The 21078-nt window shown below is 33.9% G+C and overlaps 2 protein-coding genes across 6 annotated transcripts in view; both read right to left on the bottom strand.

Annotated features, from left to right (window-relative positions):
- Positions 1-20759, bottom strand: part of mIF2 (mitochondrial translation initiation factor 2) — a 23609-nt gene extending 2850 nt beyond the window's left edge. For all 5 annotated transcript variants that reach the window (XM_080146796.1, XM_080146805.1, XM_080146777.1 and 2 more), the window contains exons 1-15: positions 20476-20759; positions 19521-19596; positions 16369-16614; positions 15883-16019; positions 14712-14849; positions 13788-13957; positions 13168-13275; positions 12249-12332; positions 11871-11969; positions 11267-11356; positions 2860-2969; positions 2033-2135; positions 1598-1672; positions 1094-1209; positions 391-499 (exon numbers count right to left, since the gene is read on the bottom strand). In XM_080146796.1, the coding sequence (XP_080002922.1) occupies positions 391-499; positions 1094-1209; positions 1598-1672; positions 2033-2135; positions 2860-2969; positions 11267-11356; positions 11871-11969; positions 12249-12332; positions 13168-13275; positions 13788-13957; positions 14712-14849; positions 15883-16019; positions 16369-16614; positions 19521-19596; positions 20476-20749 (1935 nt within the window). In that variant the 5' untranslated portion in view covers positions 20750-20759. The remainder of the gene's footprint in view (positions 1-390; positions 500-1093; positions 1210-1597; positions 1673-2032; positions 2136-2859; positions 2970-11266; positions 11357-11870; positions 11970-12248; positions 12333-13167; positions 13276-13787; positions 13958-14711; positions 14850-15882; positions 16020-16368; positions 16615-19520; positions 19597-20475) is intronic.
- LOC145305194 (uncharacterized) overlaps positions 20749-21078 on the bottom strand; it is a 35527-nt gene continuing 35197 nt past the window's right edge. Inside the window, exon 20 of the mRNA XM_080146747.1 lies at positions 20749-21078. Coding sequence (XP_080002873.1) covers positions 20960-21078 — 119 coding nt within the window. The 3' untranslated portion in view covers positions 20749-20959.

Raw genomic sequence — 21078 nt, 5'->3', positions numbered from 1 at the left:
TCTTTAAGGCGAATTAAAGTAAATCTTTCATCAAACTAAGTATATATTAGATTTGAGACAGGAAGCTCCAACCTAGGCTAGGGAGGGAGGGGACATAGGGCTGATTTTTTTACGCTAGTCCCAAAGTTTTATAATAACGTTTTCTTATTCGTTGGCTTAACTGCTTTGGTGACTTTGAAAGAATTTTGAATGGCTGGGTCATGAAGTTGAGTGTCCAAACGGTTCAACCAATAATTGTAATGCACAGAATAGGTAATTTTGTGTATAAACATTATGGAATTGGATGTTGTACATTAATATATTGGCCATAGTCTTATCCCTTTAGATCCCTGTGTATCTCCTCCGTATAAATAGGAACAAAGCAGTCAACACAACAACAGCTTATATTACCTGAAGAACTGTTCCTTTGCCGGTAATATCTTCAACTTCAAATTCTGGCATTTCATCATTGATAACATTCTTGAGGTCATTTGTTAAATGGTAGATAACATTAAATTGCCTGAATAAAAAATATTCATATTTAAAGTGTGCATGATAAAGAGTAAGAAACAAAGCTACTCAATAACTGAAGTTATATGTCTATCTGAACAGCTTTATGGTTTTTTTAGCTTCTTAGGTATTTGGCTTAACTTTCTTATTTTTTTTTCGACTATTTTTACTTATAAACAAACAATCAATACTTTTTTTTGTCCGTCTGTCTGTATGTAATACTGAGAGAAAATGTTAAAAGTAGGTTTGATACTTTTAATTCTTTAAAAGCTTATAATTTCTGGGTAATTAATAAGTTTGGGTAACTATTTTTTCAAAATCAGATTGTTGTTGTTGCGCCAACTAAGGAAAAAGTTGTAGTAATTTTTTAAATAATAGCGGCTGCGTCCATAGAATTTATTTTCAAATGGGCAAAGAGGGGCTAGAAAAAAAGATTAAACTACCCCAAGACTTAGATCTGAAAACAAAATAGCCTAATACCATTTCAATAACTATGTGAAGCTTTTTGAAAACAGATAACCCAATTGGTTCAATAGTTCCTAAGTTCTTAAGCTTCAGACTAAAATAATAGGATAATTAAGACTAGATTTCAAATAGATTTAACCTGATGGAAACATCTTTAGTCTCAGCTTCTTTTGCCACTTTAGGTTGAACAGAAGTATTGAAAGCATAGATTATTGCATCGAATTTTTCAGCCATCACTAAATCTGATTCACTCACCTTAAAAAACACAAAATTATGTTCTAACATACTCAGGATTGCCATTGAAGGCAATTTTTAAAGCTTTTTGATAATTTAAAATATATTCCTAAGGTTCTGGTGAGCTACTTTGAATGTTGTACATGGCACTATGTCAGTCTCTTCTTACCCATGGAGGGAGGAGACATTGGGATGTTTTTTTTTCAATAGTCCACAAAGTTTTATAATACCGTTTTATTATTCATTAGATAGCTCAACAACTTTGGGATCGGTTGGTTAATTAAGATGAGTGTCTAAACGTTTAGCTACTAATTGGAATCTATAGAAGGGGTAATTTTGTGCATTATCATTTGGGATGTACATCAATTTATCGGCCTCTGTCTTATCCTTTAATATTCCTGCTTGTTACCTCTCCAACTCCAAAGCTGACAATATCCAGTTCAACATCTGGACAGGTATACGTTTCCAAACAATCCAAAATAGCCTAAAACAAGACTATTTCAATTTTTTTAGAGGGATGTATAATTTGCACAAGATGAATTTTTCCCCCAGATGCAAAATAATTCATTTTTAATATTCATTTAACTCATTTTTTGTTACCCCTCCCATGTTTTTTTCTAGTTTTTTTTCCCTAGGGAGGGGGAAAATTGGAAAAAATGTCTTCAGCCCTCTTTTTTTTCATTTCTCCCGGCCCCTCCATCACATTTTAAAGTCTTTTCCCTCCCTCTTTAGCAGGGGATCCAATGCAGAATATAAACCTCTGAATAGGTTGGCAACAGGTTATTTGACGTGCTTTTATTTCAATTATTTGATGCTAAAATATAGTTTTAAATATAATATTTACCTCTACACTGCCATCTACATCACCCTTGATTATAATAGAAACTTTGGGATCTTCAGAATCATCCTCGGATTCTTTTAATCGTGGATTAAATTCATTGTCAAACCTGCATAAAAAAAACAGACATCATATAAATATATATGTTTGGTAGGGAAGCTACTCTATAATTCACTTTGTCTGTCTGTCAATCCATAACGCTAAAGGGGAAACGTGATTTTCTCGGCTCCTATTAAAGTAGAATTTTGTTCAGGGATTGAATAAGTTAAAATTCTACATATTTCCACAAGGTTTCATTGAGATTTGATTATTGGTTGGGGTGCTAGATCGATTCGTAGATTTTAGAGTTTTCGTGATTTTCTCGTCTTCCATTCAAGATGGACGGCTGATTTTTTAAGGATTGATTAAATTCAAATATTACATATGTCCATCAAGTTTCATTGCGATTTGAATAATGGCTGGAATGCTAGATTTTTAAGTTTTTGTAAATTTCTCGATTTTTTCCCGATTTTCATCCATAATTTTTAAACTTCGCTTCTTATGGATGTTTCACCCTTGTTTGCTATTAAAATCAAATTATAAAAAATTAATTATTCTGAGAAAACAAGAAAGGATATATACATAAAAGACAATACAGGAGTGTTTTTCTATTTCACCACTCATATATTTCTTTCAGCAGTTTATATAGTAAAAATACAGGATATCTCCTTATTTAAAATCCCCCCCCCCCCCCAAATAAAAATTCGGAAGCCCTTATTTTGAAATTCCCAAACAGTGCAGAGGTCAACCTAAAGATTGCTAGCTTCTATTAGATATGCTATTAACTAATTTACCTAGCTTTTCTGAGACCACGTTTAGCTAGAACTTTTCTTAAATTTGTATATTTTTCATGGTGTTCTTTTCTTTTCTGTTCAATAGTTTCTAATTGTAATTCTGCATTCTCCTTTATAAAATTAAATGGTTGAGTGACAATAAAAATGTTATAAACTAATGTTAAAAAACAACTATATAAATACTTCTCAAGTTAAAACATATTTGATTTAGAGAGTTGTCCTAAATGGTGTGTTCTCAGAATGGATTGAAGTTCTTTCAGGTGTACCACAGGGAAGTATCCTTGGTCCAATCCTGTTCATAATTTTCATCAATGATATTGATTGTAAAATACTTATAGATTTGATGAAAAAGTTTGCAGACGACACCAAAGGAGCCCACAAAATAACCAGTGATGAGGACAGAAAGATTATTCAAACAACACTTGATAATCTTTTCAATTGGAGTATTCAGTGGGGCATGGAATTCAATAAAAGTAAATGCAAAGTTATGCATATTGGACGTAAAAACCCTAAATTTGAGTACTTTATTGACAATGTTAAACTCCAGAAAATTGACAGTGAAAAAGATCTTGGTATTCTAACCTCCAGCACATTAAAACCATCGCAACAATGTCAAGAAGCTGCAAGAAAAGCCAACTTTGTTCTCAACCAGACCCTGAAAGCTTTTCATTACAGCTATATTCGGCCCCACCTGGAATTTTCTACAGTAACTTGGAACCCCTGGACTGCTGCAGATGTTGAAATACTAGAACAAGTCCAGAAGAGAGCTGTAAACTCTATCTGTGGCTTAAATAGCTCAAATTATGCTGATAAACTGAAGGAACTAAAAATCACATCATTGGAGGACAGACGTACCAGATTTGACATGATCCAAGTCTACAAATTCTCAACAAAGTTGACAAAGTTGAAGAAAACATCTGGTTTACAAGAGCAAATGTTAATTTGGGAAGAGTCACTAGACTAGCTGCCAACCCACTCAACCTGAAGAAAAAACGGGTAAACACAGATGTCTACAAAAACTTTTTTTTCCAATAGGGTCATCGACCTATGGAACAATCTACCAGATAACGTAAAAGCTGCAAGAAACCTGTACATTTTCAAGAAAGAATATGATAAACTTTAAAGACTTTTAACAAAACCGTTAATGTGAAGAATATTCTATTAGTTGTACTTATATCTGCGTAATAATCCAAGATTCTAACTTGCATTATTATCTTAGGATGCTTGGATCCACTTCACTGCAGCATGAAGATTTAATGAGTATTTACAATTAAGAAAATCAAAGCCAAAACATCCAACCTATTATATATTATTTTATCGAGATTATCTTAAAGACATTTTAGTGATTTTAATTAATTTTAATCCATTTTATCAATCTTATGATTTTATCCATAAAGTATAATAATAAGGCATCCCATTTCTAAATCATAATAAGAAGGACATTTTTAATTAATTATGAATTTAAACTAATCACTGGAGCCTCTGTTAGCCTGTACCATAAAACCTTGTACTCAATTATTGTGATTTGTGATTGAAGCTAATAGCAATGTTTTTGTACACAAAGTTTTGTGTTACACGTGTACAGGGCTCCAGTTCTTTAATCCATTCAGATAAGGATGTATGCCATGGAGTAATTTGGGCGCTTAAAGTTAGACTACAACATTTGTTTCATCTGTGGAGTTTGTACCTGGCAACTGGACTAAAACAACAAGGCCTCCAGCCGGAGGTCTCTGTCTACCTAGCCCACCAACATTGCTAGGCAATAAGCTTCACAACACAGGAGTGTGTGTTTACGTGACAGGAGTGTGTGTTTACGTGGTGGCAGCGGTAACCTTTCCTACCTCTCATAAAGATTAATATCTTGAACACGGCAACCATGACTTCAAGAATCCGAGTTGAACCTCCTAATCAACTTCCAAGTACTGGACTTACATCCATACAATATAAACAATGGAAGGTGGCATTAAAAATCTTTCTCCAACAAACGGCGGAATACCGTGAATACTTTCCTGGTGGATTATATCCTACCTGGACACCTATGGAAGACAACCCCAACAGAATATCAAAACTGAAAGATGATGATAAACCTGATGGAATTACAGCTAAAGAACATCTAGCCCAAAGGAATATAAACCTTGAAACATTCTTAGGAATAATAGCACGTTATTCTGATGAAGGTGATTTTGATGATATCCTAGAAAAATCCTCCAGCCTAGAATGGATACATCAATTACATGAAAGAAGATATGGAATACAGAGAAAAGGTAGATATTTTCACCGAATGGATTCCATAAGATTTGACAAGGCAACCATGACTGATTATTACAAGTTCTACTCAGATTTGAGATCCTGTTTCAAGAGTAACTTGATGAAATCTGGCGACACTGTTAAATACAAACAACAAACTCTAAAAGAGGATGAGAAAATTTCACCAACTACTGAATGCCTCCTGATACAAATTGCCTTGGAAAGAATTGATCAACGTCTCCCGGCTGAAATTGACCGCATTTTTGGTCATAGGATGAATGATGGGACAACACTTATGGATCTGCATACAGAAATTTTCTCGTATATTCCACGGGCACTAGCTTCCCTCGATAGAGAGGAAAATATTGCATGTTCAGCCTGTCATATGCATCATAATGATACAGACATAGAACAAGAAACTGTAAACATAAATGCTATGTCTTATAGAAACCCTAGAATGCAAACAAGATCTGCAAACAGACAACCGGCAAAATTCAATGGTGGTGCTACAAAACAAACAAATTTTCGCAACAAAAACTGCAAGATATGTGAAGCGCTCGAATTACCTCCATCTGTTTGCAATAGCCACAACTCAAATGAATGCAGAAAAAAAACCTTACTTCAAGAGTTGTTTATGGAAATGCCAAACAATGATTACAACACTGAACATGCAAACCATCAGGAAGATTGACTAGAACGCCAGCCTCTAATGGCTGGCCTCGGAGCTGAACCTACAAAAGTCCTAGAACCTAAACAATCACAAATTTTAACTATGTTCACCAAACAAGGCCAAGCATTACACATCACACTAGACGGCGGAGCCACCGGATCTTTTATCAAACATGAATGTGCCGTGAAAAATAAATTCAAGATATGGAACAATAATCAGACAGCAGGACTAGCTGATAATAAAACTAGTGTGAAATCTATTGGCTACGTTGAGGAAACACTTTTCCGGGATAACTGGTCTGTAAAATTCAAAGGTCTTGTCGTTGAAAACTTAAAAGCAGATGTCTATGGAGGTGTGCCATTTATGATAGAAAACGACATTATACAAAGACCAGCAAAAAATACAATAACAATACATGGAAAATACACTGTTCTTCAAACAAATCCAACAATCCCAATAACACAACCCAACTCAGCAGCTTTAATTACTTTATCGAACCTCAACATACAATCAGATATCCTGTTACCTGGCCAGAATATCAATATTCCACTTCCACCAACAATTACCTCAGAAAAAGTTTGTATCGAACCAAGACTTGAAAACATTGAGGACTCTTGGCCAACACACAACATCTACGACAATAAAGATGGATGTGTTACACTTCACAACACAACAAACAAAACAATTCACATTGGAAAAGAAGTAAACCTAATCAACGTTACTGAATGCAACCAAATAAACATGGATGATATAATATCAACAAAACACAATCCAACAGAGGTTAAACAAAGTGAAAACCAAATTCACTTAATAAACAAAAACGTTGATAATATAAAAGAAACTTTGTCCACAACACAATACAACAAACTTTATCAGATACACCAGAAATATCAAGAGGTATTTGATGGTAATTTAACAGGATATAATGGATTCTATGGCAAACATTTGGTATCTATCAATTGGGCTGATGATACTAGGCCAAAATCCACAAGGGTGAACATACCAAAATGGTCATCAAATAGTGATAAATTGCTACAAGAAAAGATTGACCAGCTTACCGAAATGGGTGTCCTTGCTGACCCATATGAGCATGACGTGCAAGTCCGATGTGTACATCCATGTTTCCTGCAGAAAAAGGCCAGAGCTGGAGACAAACCTATGGAGGACTGCAACATAAATGAGGTAAGATTTTTAACAGCTGCAAATTCGGTCAATAACTTATGTAGACAGATTCAAACAAAAATCCCTGACCAAAATGAAATTTTTAAATTTGTTGCTAATAATCCCTTTGTAATTTACGCTGATTTATATGAAAGTTTTTTTCAAAACCATCTGCATAAGCGTGACTGGGGATACATGGCAATCAATTCCCCATTCAAAGGTCTGAGGGTGTATACCAGATCCACGCAGGGATTACTGAATCAAGATGAAGAACTTAATCAATTATTGTCTAAGGTTTTATGTGAAGTACTGATGGAAGGTTCCTGTATCAAGATAGCGGACGACTTACTGATTGGTGGACAGACACTGGATGACGCTATAAATAATTGGGAAAAAGTTCTATTAAGGCTGTCTAATGCTAATCTAAAATTATCCCCAGCAAAAGTTAGAATTTTCCCCAAAGAGGCTTCCATTTTTGGATGGACTGTAAGACAGGGCACCATTTCCCCAGATCCTCATAGGCAATTAACCTTAACCAAGATTAAACACACAGACATAAAGACAATTGGAGATTTGAGATCTTGGATGGGAATCTATAAAACTTTCTTAATTGCCATGCCAGGCGTTGCTTTTTTGATGGATCCCTTTGACAAATTTGTTGCAGGTGTCAAGGACAGTAAAGCTGAAGTGGTGTGGACAGAAGCCCTGGTACAAGCCTTCAAAACTGCGGCGGACAGAGCAAAAGATTCGGTAAGATTTTTAACTTTACCCAAAAAGCATGAACAATTAGTGCTCATTCCAGATGCCACTGTAAAAAATCCAGCAATTGGTTTCATTTTGAATGTAGTTAGAGACAACAAGCTACTTCCGGTCATTTTTTACAGTTTCAAACTAACAGACCAACAAAAGGTATGGTTTCCATGTGAACGAGAATGTTTGGCATTAGCTACGGCTGTAAAAAAATGTTCACATTATATATTAACCTCCTCTAAACCTACCCTGGTTCTAACAGACAGCAAACCAGTTGTTGAAGCAGCATCTTTAATCAGAAACGGTAAATTTTCTAACTCTGCTAGAATATCTGCTTTCCTATGCTCTGTAAACAGATACAAAATTGAAATCCAACATGTATCTGGCAAATTTAAGCACAATATTGCCGCAGATTTTCTTTCTCGTCATCCAGCACAATGCAAGGACGGTCAGTGTCAAGTATGTAAATATATTCATGAAATGTCTAATGTCTCTCTTGAAAACATAAATGTCGAAAATCAAATTCCTTTTGGTACAATCGAATCATGGAGAAAATTACAAGAAAATGACTATGCATGCTCAGAGGCTTTTAAACGACTAAAATCTGGCCAACAACCTGCTAAAAAGGGACAAAACTCAAATGACATCAAACGGTATTTTAATGCTTGTCAAGCTAAAAATCTATTGGTTGTTGTTGACAAAATACCTAATACAACTCAAACAAAACATCGCATAGTTGTCCCAAAAGATGTTGTACCCGCTGTAATGACCCATTTACACACAGCCGACGATAAACATTTATCTATCTATCAACTTGAAAAGACATTTAACAGACATTTCTTTGGAATTCATACTAAACAAATTGCTCAAGATACGTTTAATAATTGCATTATTTGTCAGGCTAACAAAACAATACCCAAAAATGTTTTTTATCAGAGTTCCAGTGACCCTCAACACCCTGGATGTATCTTCAATGTGGATGTTATCAGAAGACACCAACAAAAAATTCTGGTATGTACTGACTTATTTTCATCATTTACAAATGCAATTATAATAGCAGACGAAAAATCTGACACTTTACGCGATGGCATTATTCAAATTATAACTCCGATTAGAGCCCAAAATAATGTCATAATAAGGACTGATTCGGCAACTGGTTTCAAAGCTTTAACCAAATGTCCTATGTTAATAAAACTAAATATTGAAATTGAGCCAACTGACCCGTCCAATAAAAACTCAATAGCCACCGTTGATAACGCAATAAAACAGCTAGAAAAAGAAATTGTAAAAATTGCCCCACATTCAACACAAATTAATTCTGCTGTTTTAGCTGCGGCTATCAAAAATATGAATGCCTTAATCAGAAATAGAGGACTGTCAGCCCATGAAATTTTGTTTTCTAGAGAACATATCTCCAATAAAAACTTGCACTTTAAAGACAAAGATTTATTTGTTAAACAAAAGGAAAATAAACAAATAAATAATCTACAAAAAGCAAGTCCAAAACAAATATGTGAAGAATTTAAAATTGGAGATATTATCGCTATAAAATCGGATTTCAACAAACACAACATTAGAGAAACATTTCTTGTAACTAAAATATTTGAGGATAAGTTACAAATAAACAAAATTATTCGATTTTTGTCTCCAAATGCTAGAATTCAAACAAAACCGAGATTTGTAAGAAAATGTGATGTGTTTATTGTTAATTCTAGGTCGATGTTTATACCTGCACAAACAAACACACAAACTGACAAACAAACTTACAAACAAAACAATATTCCAAAATGGTCTGCATTTAACCATTTCTCTGTTGAAACTGATGATGAATGTGAGGACAAGAAACACAATGATGATCCTTACAAAGCTCTCAAACAATGGGAAATTAGACAAAGACAACATGCCAAACAATCAAAATCATACCAAATTTGCTCCCCAAATCAGTCAACAACGAGCCTAATACAAAATGTTGATCTTTCAAATTTGACCAATAGACGTGAATCAAATTCCAGTAATTGGGATCATGGTGCTGACATAAATAGTCCTGTTTATTGTGACAGTGACAGCGATGATGAGGTGTTTTATGACGTGGATGTAGACAATCTAGATCATACCTTAACAGATATGAATATGGTACAAAATATTGATCAATTATATGACCACCATGGATTGAATATTGATACAAACATTTGTCAAAATCTAGAAAGTATTCTACCACCTCCTATAAATGAAATCAATCAAACAAAGAAAAAGAAAGTTTCTCCTCTTAGAAAAGAACTACCAATTGAAAGAGATTTGAGGACAGGAGTGGTAACAAGATCCATGTCATCAGAAAAAGAGGTAAGGTTTTCATGCTCCAGTGATAGGGATACGCCTAAATCTCGATATTCAAAATTAAAAAACACACAAGGAGAAGAAGGAGGAATGCGTAATAATCCAAGATTCTAACTTGCATTATTATCTTAGGATGCTTGGATCCACTTCACTGCAGCATGAAGATTTAATGAGTATTTACAATTAAGAAAATCAAAGCCAAAACATCCAACCTATTATATATTATTTTATCGAGATTATCTTAAAGACATTTTAGTGATTTTAATTAATTTTAATCCATTTTATCAATCTTATGATTTTATCCATAAAGTATAATAATAAGGCATCCCATTTCTAAATCATAATAAGAAGGACATTTTTAATTAATTATGAATTTAAACTAATCACTGGAGCCTCTGTTAGCCTGTACCATAAAACCTTGTACTCAATTATTGTGATTTGTGATTGAAGCTAATAGCAATGTTTTTGTACACAAAGTTTTGTGTTACACGTGTACAGGGCTCCAGTTCTTTAATCCATTCAGATAAGGATGTATGCCATGGAGTAATTTGGGCGCTTAAAGTTAGACTACAACATTTGTTTCATCTGTGGAGTTTGTACCTGGCAACTGGACTAAAACAACAAGGCCTCCAGCCGGAGGTCTCTGTCTACCTAGCCCACCAACATTGCTAGGCAATAAGCTTCACAACACAGGAGTGTGTGTTTACGCTGTGATAAAATTAACATGTTTTGATGATGCCCTAATATTCTCGATATGCTCCAGTAGGGGCCATGAGAATTATATAAACATAAACATAAACATAAACATAAACATAAACAAACAATGTATATATCTATAAACTAGCCTAGAGGCCTCTAGGGGCACTTGAAGAGGGAGGAGTTGAATTCGATAACCCAATATCTTATTTTAGATTTAAAAAGAAGTAAAAAAATTATTGGGAGGCTTTTTTGTGTGGGGGAGGGTTGGTGGGCGAACACCCCCCCCCCTGCATTTTCAATTTTAGTTTTAAAAATATTTTTTTTGCGGTGGGGGTATTTTTTTCTTTGGGCGATTTCTCTTTTGAGGGTGGGTGGTGGTATCCTACCCCAAAATAGTTATTAACTTCCTAGGACCTGTAAAGGAGAACAATGTCGGTTCAGCGGTTAGCGAGATCCTTCGGTACAGACAAACAAACAAACAAATAGACATCTACTTATTAATCTATTACAAGGATATAAATGGTTAATAAAGACGTGACCGCTCACCTGCATTTCTTTATTTTTTCTCCATTGCACCACCTCTTTTCCTCTGGTCTCATTCGTAACACCTAAAATTTCTGAACCGGCACTTGGAGCCTAAAAAGGAAGTCTTAGAGTTTATATTTGTTGACCTTGCTTATTTACTTCCCAAGTATATTACTTTTTTCAAACTATTGCGGACTTTAGCTAATAATATTTTTTCTTAAGAGTTTTTTATTTTTATAAATAAATCCTTGCTCTTCTATAAAGCCCTTTTTTAGCTATAAATTTTTTCATAATATAAAAAAAGGAGAGGATGTGACACTTTTTGAAACTAAAACTAAAAGTCAAAGGCACACACTAACGAAAAAACTGCCGTTTTCGGCGAAAGCGGCGATACCACCGTCGTTTCTTCAGTTTCAAAATTTCAGTGATGTAACTTTTTTAGTTAAGTTCCTTTGACTTTTAGTTTGGGTTTCAAAAAGTGTCCCATCTGCCTTCCCCCCCCCCCCCCTCCCTTTTTTTCTTATTTGCCATAGTTTCTTAACGGTTGGAAAAATTCGTCTTGGAATTGGTTGGGACACCGTTATCACTATAGATTAAAGATATCTAAAAACAAAAAAGTATTGACCTGTTCTTTCCAGCCCACCACTTTAGCTGCCTGACTTGGTAAAATTTGTTTTAATTGGTTTCCCCGGTCGTCAAGCAGTAATCGTACTTTACACATTGACTAAATTAACATTTTATTAAAAGTTGAAACAAAAGTTTTCCTCCAATTAATTTATAGGTACCTATTTTCTTTTTAAAGTAATTTTTATCTATATTGTAGGTATATATCTGAGAGAATTGTATATAAAATATTTCCTCACAACTTTTCATCAGAAAAAAAAGATTTTAGCCCGTGCCTTCGGCATCTCGGGGCTAAAAAAACTGGTTTTAATCTTATAATGTACATTTTGATATCCGCGGAAAGCTGTTTATTCTAATAACTATTCTAATAATAATCTACCTTGTCTCCAACAATAAAATTAGAAGGTTTCAAAACTCCACGTTGAAGTAATACAGTGGCAGTCCTTCCAAAACCTTTTTCAACCTAAAAATTAGAAAAACATGATCAAACAAGCAAAACTTCTTTACTATATACTAGCGGCTACGCCCCTAGAGACCTCTATTGGAGGGGAGGGGGAAGGTGTAGTGGCGATTTCTCTTAGGAGAGTGGTGGTACTATCCCCCCAAATCAGGGTTGGCATAAAAAAACCCAAGTTGGGTTTTATTGGGTTTTTTAACTCAAAAAAACAAAACAAAAAAACCCGGATTTTTTTAAAATGTACCTTTTGTCGATAATGTTAACTCTATTTTGACTCATAAGAAGTACTATTTTCAAACAAACAATAGAAATTATAAAAACATTTTATTTTAACTATTGTATAACTGCATTGTAACTGCTTATTTTTATAAGTAATGGAATGTATGTCTATATGTACCAAAATAACTCCCTAACCACTGAACCGATATGGTTCTCAATTACAATTAGCTTCTCACGGGTTCGTTGAAGATTTTTAACTATTTTGTGGGGGGCCTGGCAGATTTCTCTTAGGAAATTTGTGGTGCCCTCCCCCAAAATTGAAATAAACCTTTCCTGGCCCTATGAAAAGCTACCCTGTACACTGTACAGGAGAACCATACCGATTAAGCGGTTAGCGAGATCCTATGGTAAAACCCAATGGGTTGGGTTATTTAAAAAAAAACCCGGGTTTTTACCAACCCTGCCCCAAATAGTTATAAACCTTCCCATGAGAAGCTACATTGTAAATGAGAACCATATCAGTTAAGTGGTTAGTGAGATTCTTCGGTACACACAGACAGACAGAGATCATGTTACTTTTATATAAAGATTACCCAAATTAATGCAATTAAAATCAACAGACCTGTGATTCAATAACAACTCCTTCAGCCAGACCAGTTTTATCACATTTGAGTTCAAGAATTTCAGCTAGAGTTAACACCTCTTCAACTAGTTTGTTTACATTTGTTCCCTGAATATCAAAAACAACTGTGAATTATGTTTCTTTTTCAAAACAGGTTAAAAACCTTAAGCACAAAAAAATCTTTTACTGTACAAAAAAATTATCTCTATTGGAAGTAGGGAAAAGATATCCAACATTATCGCCAGAAAAAAAGGATAGTTTACGTAAAAATGGCGTTATTTTTTTTGCTAATAACTATGCATAATAAAATAAAGAAATACAATAACATCTTTAGAAAATGATTAAATATTTTAAAATATCAGAAAAGTTGAAGGTAAGGCAAATAATTTTGTTGAAATCTATTTCTGATAGAAATCTTTCAGAAAACAAGATACCTATACTTTTAACCCAGCTGTAACAAACAACGGAATTAATTCGAATAAATATTATGTAATTTTAGCTCATTTTTCGTGATTTTGAGTAGCAATGCTTCGTAGTAAAGACGACTTATATACCTGCCCCCTAAATATTATTTTAAGGTTTATTTTGCTTGCAGATTGAACTTTATTCATGCTTTTCACCTGTTTTGCAGAGATGGGTACACATTGCACCTCCCCTCCATGTTCCTCGAGAAGCACACCCTCCTCTTTCAGTTGTTCTTTCACCATGTCTACGTCACTATCAGGCTTATCAATCTTGTTTAGAGCCACGATAAAAGGAGCCTTTGCCTGACGGATCATTCGCAAGGATTCTGAAATACAACATTTTAAGGTAATGTTAATCATAGTGAAAGAAAGAAGTAACCTGGAAATAAGAAAAAAATTCTTTACTGTACGAGTAGCAGATACTTGGATCAAAATCCCAGGTGATATGAAAAACATTTAATTTACCAGAGCACAAGTTTAAAAAGAGTCTTAAACAGTGCAGTGGATGAACGATAGAGCAGACCTTACAAGAAACTGAAATCTTCGCCAGAGCCTTACACAGAGGACACTGAAGATAATCTCTACAAGTATACCCAAGTAAGTAATCCTATTTCATAAAGTTGTAAGGGTTTCTCATTGTCTGAAGTCTAAGATGATCTCAATAACTAGTGAACTGATTTGGTTCTCTATTATAGGTAAGCTTAAAAAAGGTCCCGTGATGTTTTTTTAGGATATTTCATTTTTAGATTTAGATGTTGGGATGGTTTTAAGCTATTTTTCTAACAGCCCCTTTAGGTCTCTTTGAATAGAGAGCCCCTAGATGCTAGGGGCACATCTGCTAGTGTAAAAAAAAGCAAAGAATCTTTATGATAATAGGCTAAATTTGGAAATTTGTAGGCAAATTAAATATTAGTCTATTAAACCTATATGTTCAATTCTAGGTCAGTTACCTAGTTTTTTAATTAATTTTTTTGTTCAAATTTATTCTATAGGTACCTTTTTATCTATTTGTGCTGAAGTTTTAAATACTCGATCAAAACAACAATGAAATTTTCTACTGAAGTTCTAGTACTTGTTTACCTTTTGTTTGTTCCAGAATCCCTTCACATGAGTCAATAATCAATATGACAATATCTGTGATATTAGCTCCCCTAGATCTCATCCCAGTAAAGGCAGCATGGCCAGGCGTATCTATGAAGGTTACAGCTTGGCCAGTTTCTGAAATAAAGGACATTTTTATATCATTACTAGAAAAAGGATTTTTTACAATCTTCCGTGTTTTTAGACTTTAAAACAGGAGTAGAACTCTAAAATTTGGTATGACAATATATACAATAAGGTACAATATAGAACTGTGAAGAAACGGCGGTAAGCCGCCGCTGACGCCGAAAAACGGAATATCCCGCCAATTTTCTCTCTCTAAATTACACAAATTTTGATCATTAAAAATAATCTTGTTAGGTAGGTATTTTCTAAGAAAGTTGTTATTTTTAGATTTTAATATTAAACACATGAAAAAATGTCTGAAATGATTTTCGGCGAGAGCGGCGCCGTTTTTTCACAAATCCACATTATACCCCATTAAAGTAACTGCAATACCAAATTTTAGGAAATCTACTCCTATTTTAAATCTTCTAACATACGGAATATTGTGAAAAAAATCCCCTTATTTTACATTTACAAAGGAAGATCAATTTTTAAATCAGGCACACAGAATAAAGATAAATGTCAATAAAACAAATCTGCCTTCTAGTTTTTACACGTTCGGCCTTTGATGAAAGGAAAATAATGTGTGACGAGTAAGATACATGATTTCTAATTTACCTACCCCATTCCTACTTACAAAAAGTACCTATTTTGTGTTTGTTTGACTTAAGAAATGTGTTTGATGGTATTCCATTTAAATCATGGTATATTTTAGACAAAATAGCTACCTACTAGAGCTTTAATTTAATACTTTGTTAGCAAACATAAAAATAGATTTTATGGACCTAAGAGATCTTTAGTATAAATGTATATACAGTTAACTACTCCCAAACACCTTTTCCAAGGACCTTTTCGTCTCCTAGCAAATTGTTTCCTGCTATTTGGCTGTGTTAATGTTTCCTACACTATTGGTTGAATTTTAAAATTCCAATTGAGAGTCGGCACAAGGTCCTTGGGATGGGGAGATACATTTATCTAACCATTTCCTCCTTAAATGTTTTACGCTAATGTTATGGTAATTGTTTGATAGAAAAGATTTTGTTACCTAATTTTACCGTGAATGCTCCAATATGTTGAGTAATACCTCCATGTTCACCCTCCACTATCCGACTCTTTCTCAGATAATCTAACAAACTTGTCTTGCCATGGTCAATGTGACCCATTATAGTTACAACCGGTGGTCTAGAAATATAAAGAGGGTTATTTTTGGCGTATTTTCCGTAAAGTTGTGCGTTAGTCAAATGTGCTTATTAAGTCAAAATGTTCTTAATTTTGACACTTGTATATTATACATAATATAAAATAGTGATAATTATGAACAGTTTGAATTAATAAGCACAACTTTATAGAAATATGCATAAAAATGACCCCATTTTATGTTTGCATGTTTGTCCTCAAAAAATCAATAGGTACCTACTTTTCAAACAAATTTAATTTTTATCAAAGTTAAGTCATGAAAAATACATCTAAAAAAAGCATATTTGCTTTAGTCTTTTCTGTCAGTCAAAATTTACAGTTCTATAGATCTTACCTCGGTTCTAATTGATTTGGAAGGGGAGGTGGCCGTTTCTTGGCATCCTTATCCACAACTTTCTCAACCTTCTCTTTGCTGGGAGCAGCTATGAATAGAGCTCTGAAGCCCAACTTTAGTAATATAAATGTTAGGTCGCGCATTTCTTCAATTCTAAAATTTGTGTTTCTTATTCTCTTGGATAAATGATTCATTCCAAACATTATTTCAAGAATGTCGTCTGTGTCTCGTTTCATTTGAACACCTTATCAAGAAAAAAATATGAATTTCATTTATTTTATTGTAGATTAAAAGATTGTTTTGTATTGACTAATTCATATTCCCTTATTCTTCAATATGAGTATTTATGCAGATTCCTTTTTAACTACTACATATATTCTTCTAGCATATACAGTAAGCTATGTTAAAAGTTTATCATTTTTAGGTAAGACTCCAGAGGAAGCCATATATGCATTAATAACTATCTACCTATTAATAAAAACAATAATCCCGCCCTTAAACAACTTTACCTACTTCCTCTTAAATACTATATTCACAGGTCTCCTTAGCAAAACCTTAGATTAAAAAAAATCTCCAAAGAAACGGACAACAGGGCCTTCAAATAGGGTACAGTGGTGGTCAGAATCCGTTGGAGATTAAATCTTAGCTGCTCCTTCTTGCCAGATATTGCAATTTGAAGTTTTGTGGTAAAAATGCCTAAAATTACAAGAATTCCAAGGATATATGCATAAGTAAACACCTTAATTCAACAAATAAAAAGGGTGAGTTTAACATTTGAGGAGTTTAGATATCTCTTCATATGTAAACTACACACTTTATCCCCATTTAGAACAATTTTTACTACTATAAATGATGTTTTTAACTTCAATAAGATTAATAAATAAGGTACTATAAGCTTAAACTTTATTCTAAAGGCTGTTACCCTGGAACCAGTAGAAAAAACTTCAGTTTAAGTTTACATATGGCCCAAGTTACTTTTAGTAATTCTGCCCCCCCCCCCCCCCATACTCTCACAACCTACAAACTTTAGGGTGGAGGGGGGGGGGGGGGGCATAGTAATGCACTAAAATAATTGTACTAGATTAGAAGGTTTGTAGTTGGAATAGATATTTATAAAAGTAAATATGGGCCTACATAAGTTAAAATATTGACCCTGAATATCTCCAGAGGTTTCTAAATAATATACAATATTATTTACCTATGCCACTAACCACTATTTCCAACAGATGGAGGGGGGGGGGGGGAATTCAGCATTATTTGTAAAAGTAACTAATATCCTAAAAAAAGCTTAAATCCAAAGTTTGCTTAGTATAATTCAGTGATTTCCAAGTAACACACATCCACTGCCCCCCTCCTAATAATTTGTGGTCTAAGAAGGGGGAGGGGGTTGGTTGCAGCAATATTTGTAAGAGATTTTGATGCCTACTAAAGTTTAAGTGCTAAAGCTTATATATTTCTTTAGTGATATCTAAAGAACTCTTCTGTCTCTTCACTTCCTTCCAATTAGATTTCATAAGGAGGGGGGGGGGTCAACAATATTTCCAGAAACTTTGGGCCCAAGAACCTGAAATATAATTTTTTCTCACAATACTTCAAGTAGTTGGACCATTTTCATTATTTTCCAACTACAACCCTCCTAATCTAGTACAATTATTTTGGTGCATAATCTTTTCCAACCTATTAAGACTAATAAAGAAATATTGTCAACCCATTACTCCTTCCCAAAACATTAAATAGGTAATACATATAAAGCAATTTGGAAATCTAAAAGCTCTATTCCAAAGTTTACTTCTTATTGCTATAGTGGTTCCTGAGTAAAACACAGGTGTTGAGGTTGTCTGGAGGGTAGCTGGAGAGGGAGGGGGAAAGAGAGCAATATTTTAATATTTTTTATGGGGGTGGAGGAAATTAAGCAGCATTATAATTTTTCTGGGTGGGGTTGGTTGAGGTTGGGGAAAGGTCAGCAATATTTTTTCAAGTATGAAGTAATTATGGACCTACTAAAGTTTAAATCCAGAAGACCTCTATGTGTTAAGTAATTTCAAAGTAAATTACAAGAAAATTGCTATACTCCGTTCTATTACTTAATTGGAGGGTGGGGGGAGATATTAAAGCAATAGGGAGGGAAAGGAGGCTTGGAGGGAGATTTCAGCAAAATTTGTAAAAGTTACTTTTGACCTACCAAAGCATATCTCAAGCATATTGCTTTGCTGCTATAATTCTATTGGTTTCTTAGTAACACACTAAAGTAGTACCCTTTCAACTGCAACTCCCCCCCCCCTTTCTCTCTTTACAAAATGTTATGTTTTTGATTTATGAGGGGAGGGGAAGAGGTCAGCAATATATGTAAAAGTGCTTTGGGTCCAACAACAATTCAAATCCAAAAGCTAATATATATCTCTAATAGTTTCTTTAAACACATTGGAATGATCTTCTACCACCCCCCTCCCTCCCAATTATGTAAGGACAGGGGGGGGGGGGGGGGTGAGAGAAGGTGGTCAACATAACTTTTCCAAATTTTGGCCTAAAAACCTTACAGGAAAAATTTTTCCACTATACTTCAATTAGTTTTTGAGAAACACATAATAGCATTACTATTTCCTCCCCCCCTCCACCCTAAAGTTTGTAGGTTGTGAGAGTATGGGGGGGCAGAATTACTAAAAGTAACTTGGGCCATATGTAAACTTAAACTGAAGTTTTTTCTACTGGTTCCAGGGTAACAGCCTTTAGAATAAAGTTTAAGCTTATAGTACCTTATTATTACTCTTATTAAAGTTAAAAACATCATTTTTAGTAGTAAAAATTGTTTTAAATGGGGATGAAGTGTGTAGTTTACATATAAAGAGATATCTAAACTCCTCAAATGTTAAACTCACCCTTTTTATTTGATGAATTAAGGTGTTCACTTATGCATATATCCTTGGAATTCTTGTAATTTTAGGCATTTTTACCACAAAACTTCAAATTGCAATATCTGGCAAGAAGGAGCAGCTAAGATTTAATATCCAACGGATTCTGACCACCACTGTACCCTATTTGAAGGCCCTGTTGTCCGTTTCTTTGGAGATTTTTTTAAATCTAAGGCTTTGCTAAGGAGACCTGTGTATTTTTAAAAGTTTTGCACAAGAATAAAATTTAGATTTTTCTTTCCTAATTGTTTGATTGTAATACCAGTCCAAACATCTACTTGTGGCAGATTAGATTTCTTGTCTATGTCCTTTCCTATATCTAAAAATATAATTTCATTAGATTTTTGCTAGGTATCTAAAGGGATAATACAATGGCTGATAAATTGATGGATTTCCCAAATGCTGATACTTAAAATGACTTTCCTTCTAGGGGCTAGTGGGGTAAAAGACCCCCTCCCCCCCCCCCAAACACTAAAATTTTAAGTCATGAGCTTATTTTTTAAGATATCGAGCTGATTAGCCATCCCATATTTCATTTGTGCACTTTACTTCTAGGGGCTTGTAAGCTCAAAACTTATAAATTTTGTATTTTGGGGGGTTGTTTTACCTTAAAAGCCTCTAAAAGTGAAGTGCAAAACTGAAATATGGGGTGGCTAATCAACTCATCTATGTAAAAAAAGGTTCCATTTAAAAATTTTAGTGTTTGGGGGAGGGGGTCCTTTGCCCCACTAGCCCCTGAAAGGAAAGTCTTAAAGTTCAATTTTCAAAGTTTTACAGGTAGATCCAATCAAATAAGAGAGTTTACAAAACGAATTAGGTTGAGAACTATAAAAACAAGCCCAAACGGCCAGGCCAAAATTTTGTACTGATTTTTCATTTCCTATAACTGTACAAACTTCCCCCCCTCCTCCCCTTAATCAAACAATCAAAATTTAATAGTAGTCCCAAAAATTGTTAAGCCAACGAATAAGAAAACGTTACAATAAAACTTTGAGGACTACTGTAATAAACAGTTCAATGTCCCCGTAAGATGTAATACACCTAACCTCCAGGAGAGGGCAATTCGATACAGCTATTTCAGAGATTTTTAGCTTCAAACAACACAACAGTACCTAATACGTTTTATTATAGGAAAATATAAAATAATGCATTTTAATAGACCGACGTGGGGGATTGTAAAATTTTAAAAAATATTTACTGTATCTTTTTATTCTTTTCTTTTCTTGATTTTCTTTGAAGGCTGCATATTTGGAAGATATTGTGGTTACTTTATCTTCAACTGTTTCTTTTTCTTTGTAAAAACAACAGGACGTTGAAAATGTTCTTGAAATATTTTTATCACTATTAACTCTAAAAGTTCGATCATGTATTATGTGTAATGAATTATAACTCTGTGTTTCAAAATTATAAAGAATTGCACTAGAAGTTTTTATATACTTTGAGCATAGCAAATGCAACCTGAAAATTGACATTTTTATCTGAAAAAAATCACATTATAAAATGCAATTTGAGAACTGTTTTATAAAAATATAAATACATATAAATAAAATAAATAACAGCAGGTACAATAAATTAAATTATACTTTTTATGTAAATAATACTGAAAAATACATGTTATGTGAAATAGAGTGGGTCGATTTTTAATGTTTGATTTCTTATTTGGAATTAATTAAAAATAAATTCTAGAAAAATAAGGTGTCTGCATTGAAATCTGAGGTATCTTTATCTAAGTCACTACTGTTATTTTGATTTTGATTGATACGTTGGTCTGACCTTTCTCCATTGTGCTTCTCAATGTCAC

This window comes from Acartia tonsa, chromosome 2 (assembly GCF_053477335.1).
Source record: "Acartia tonsa isolate MP-2025a chromosome 2, ASM5347733v1, whole genome shotgun sequence".
In the NCBI taxonomy this organism is placed as follows: domain Eukaryota; kingdom Metazoa; phylum Arthropoda; class Copepoda; order Calanoida; family Acartiidae; genus Acartia; species Acartia tonsa.
Note: the sequence above shows the minus strand (reverse complement) of the source record. Positions and strands in the feature narration are given on the sequence as shown.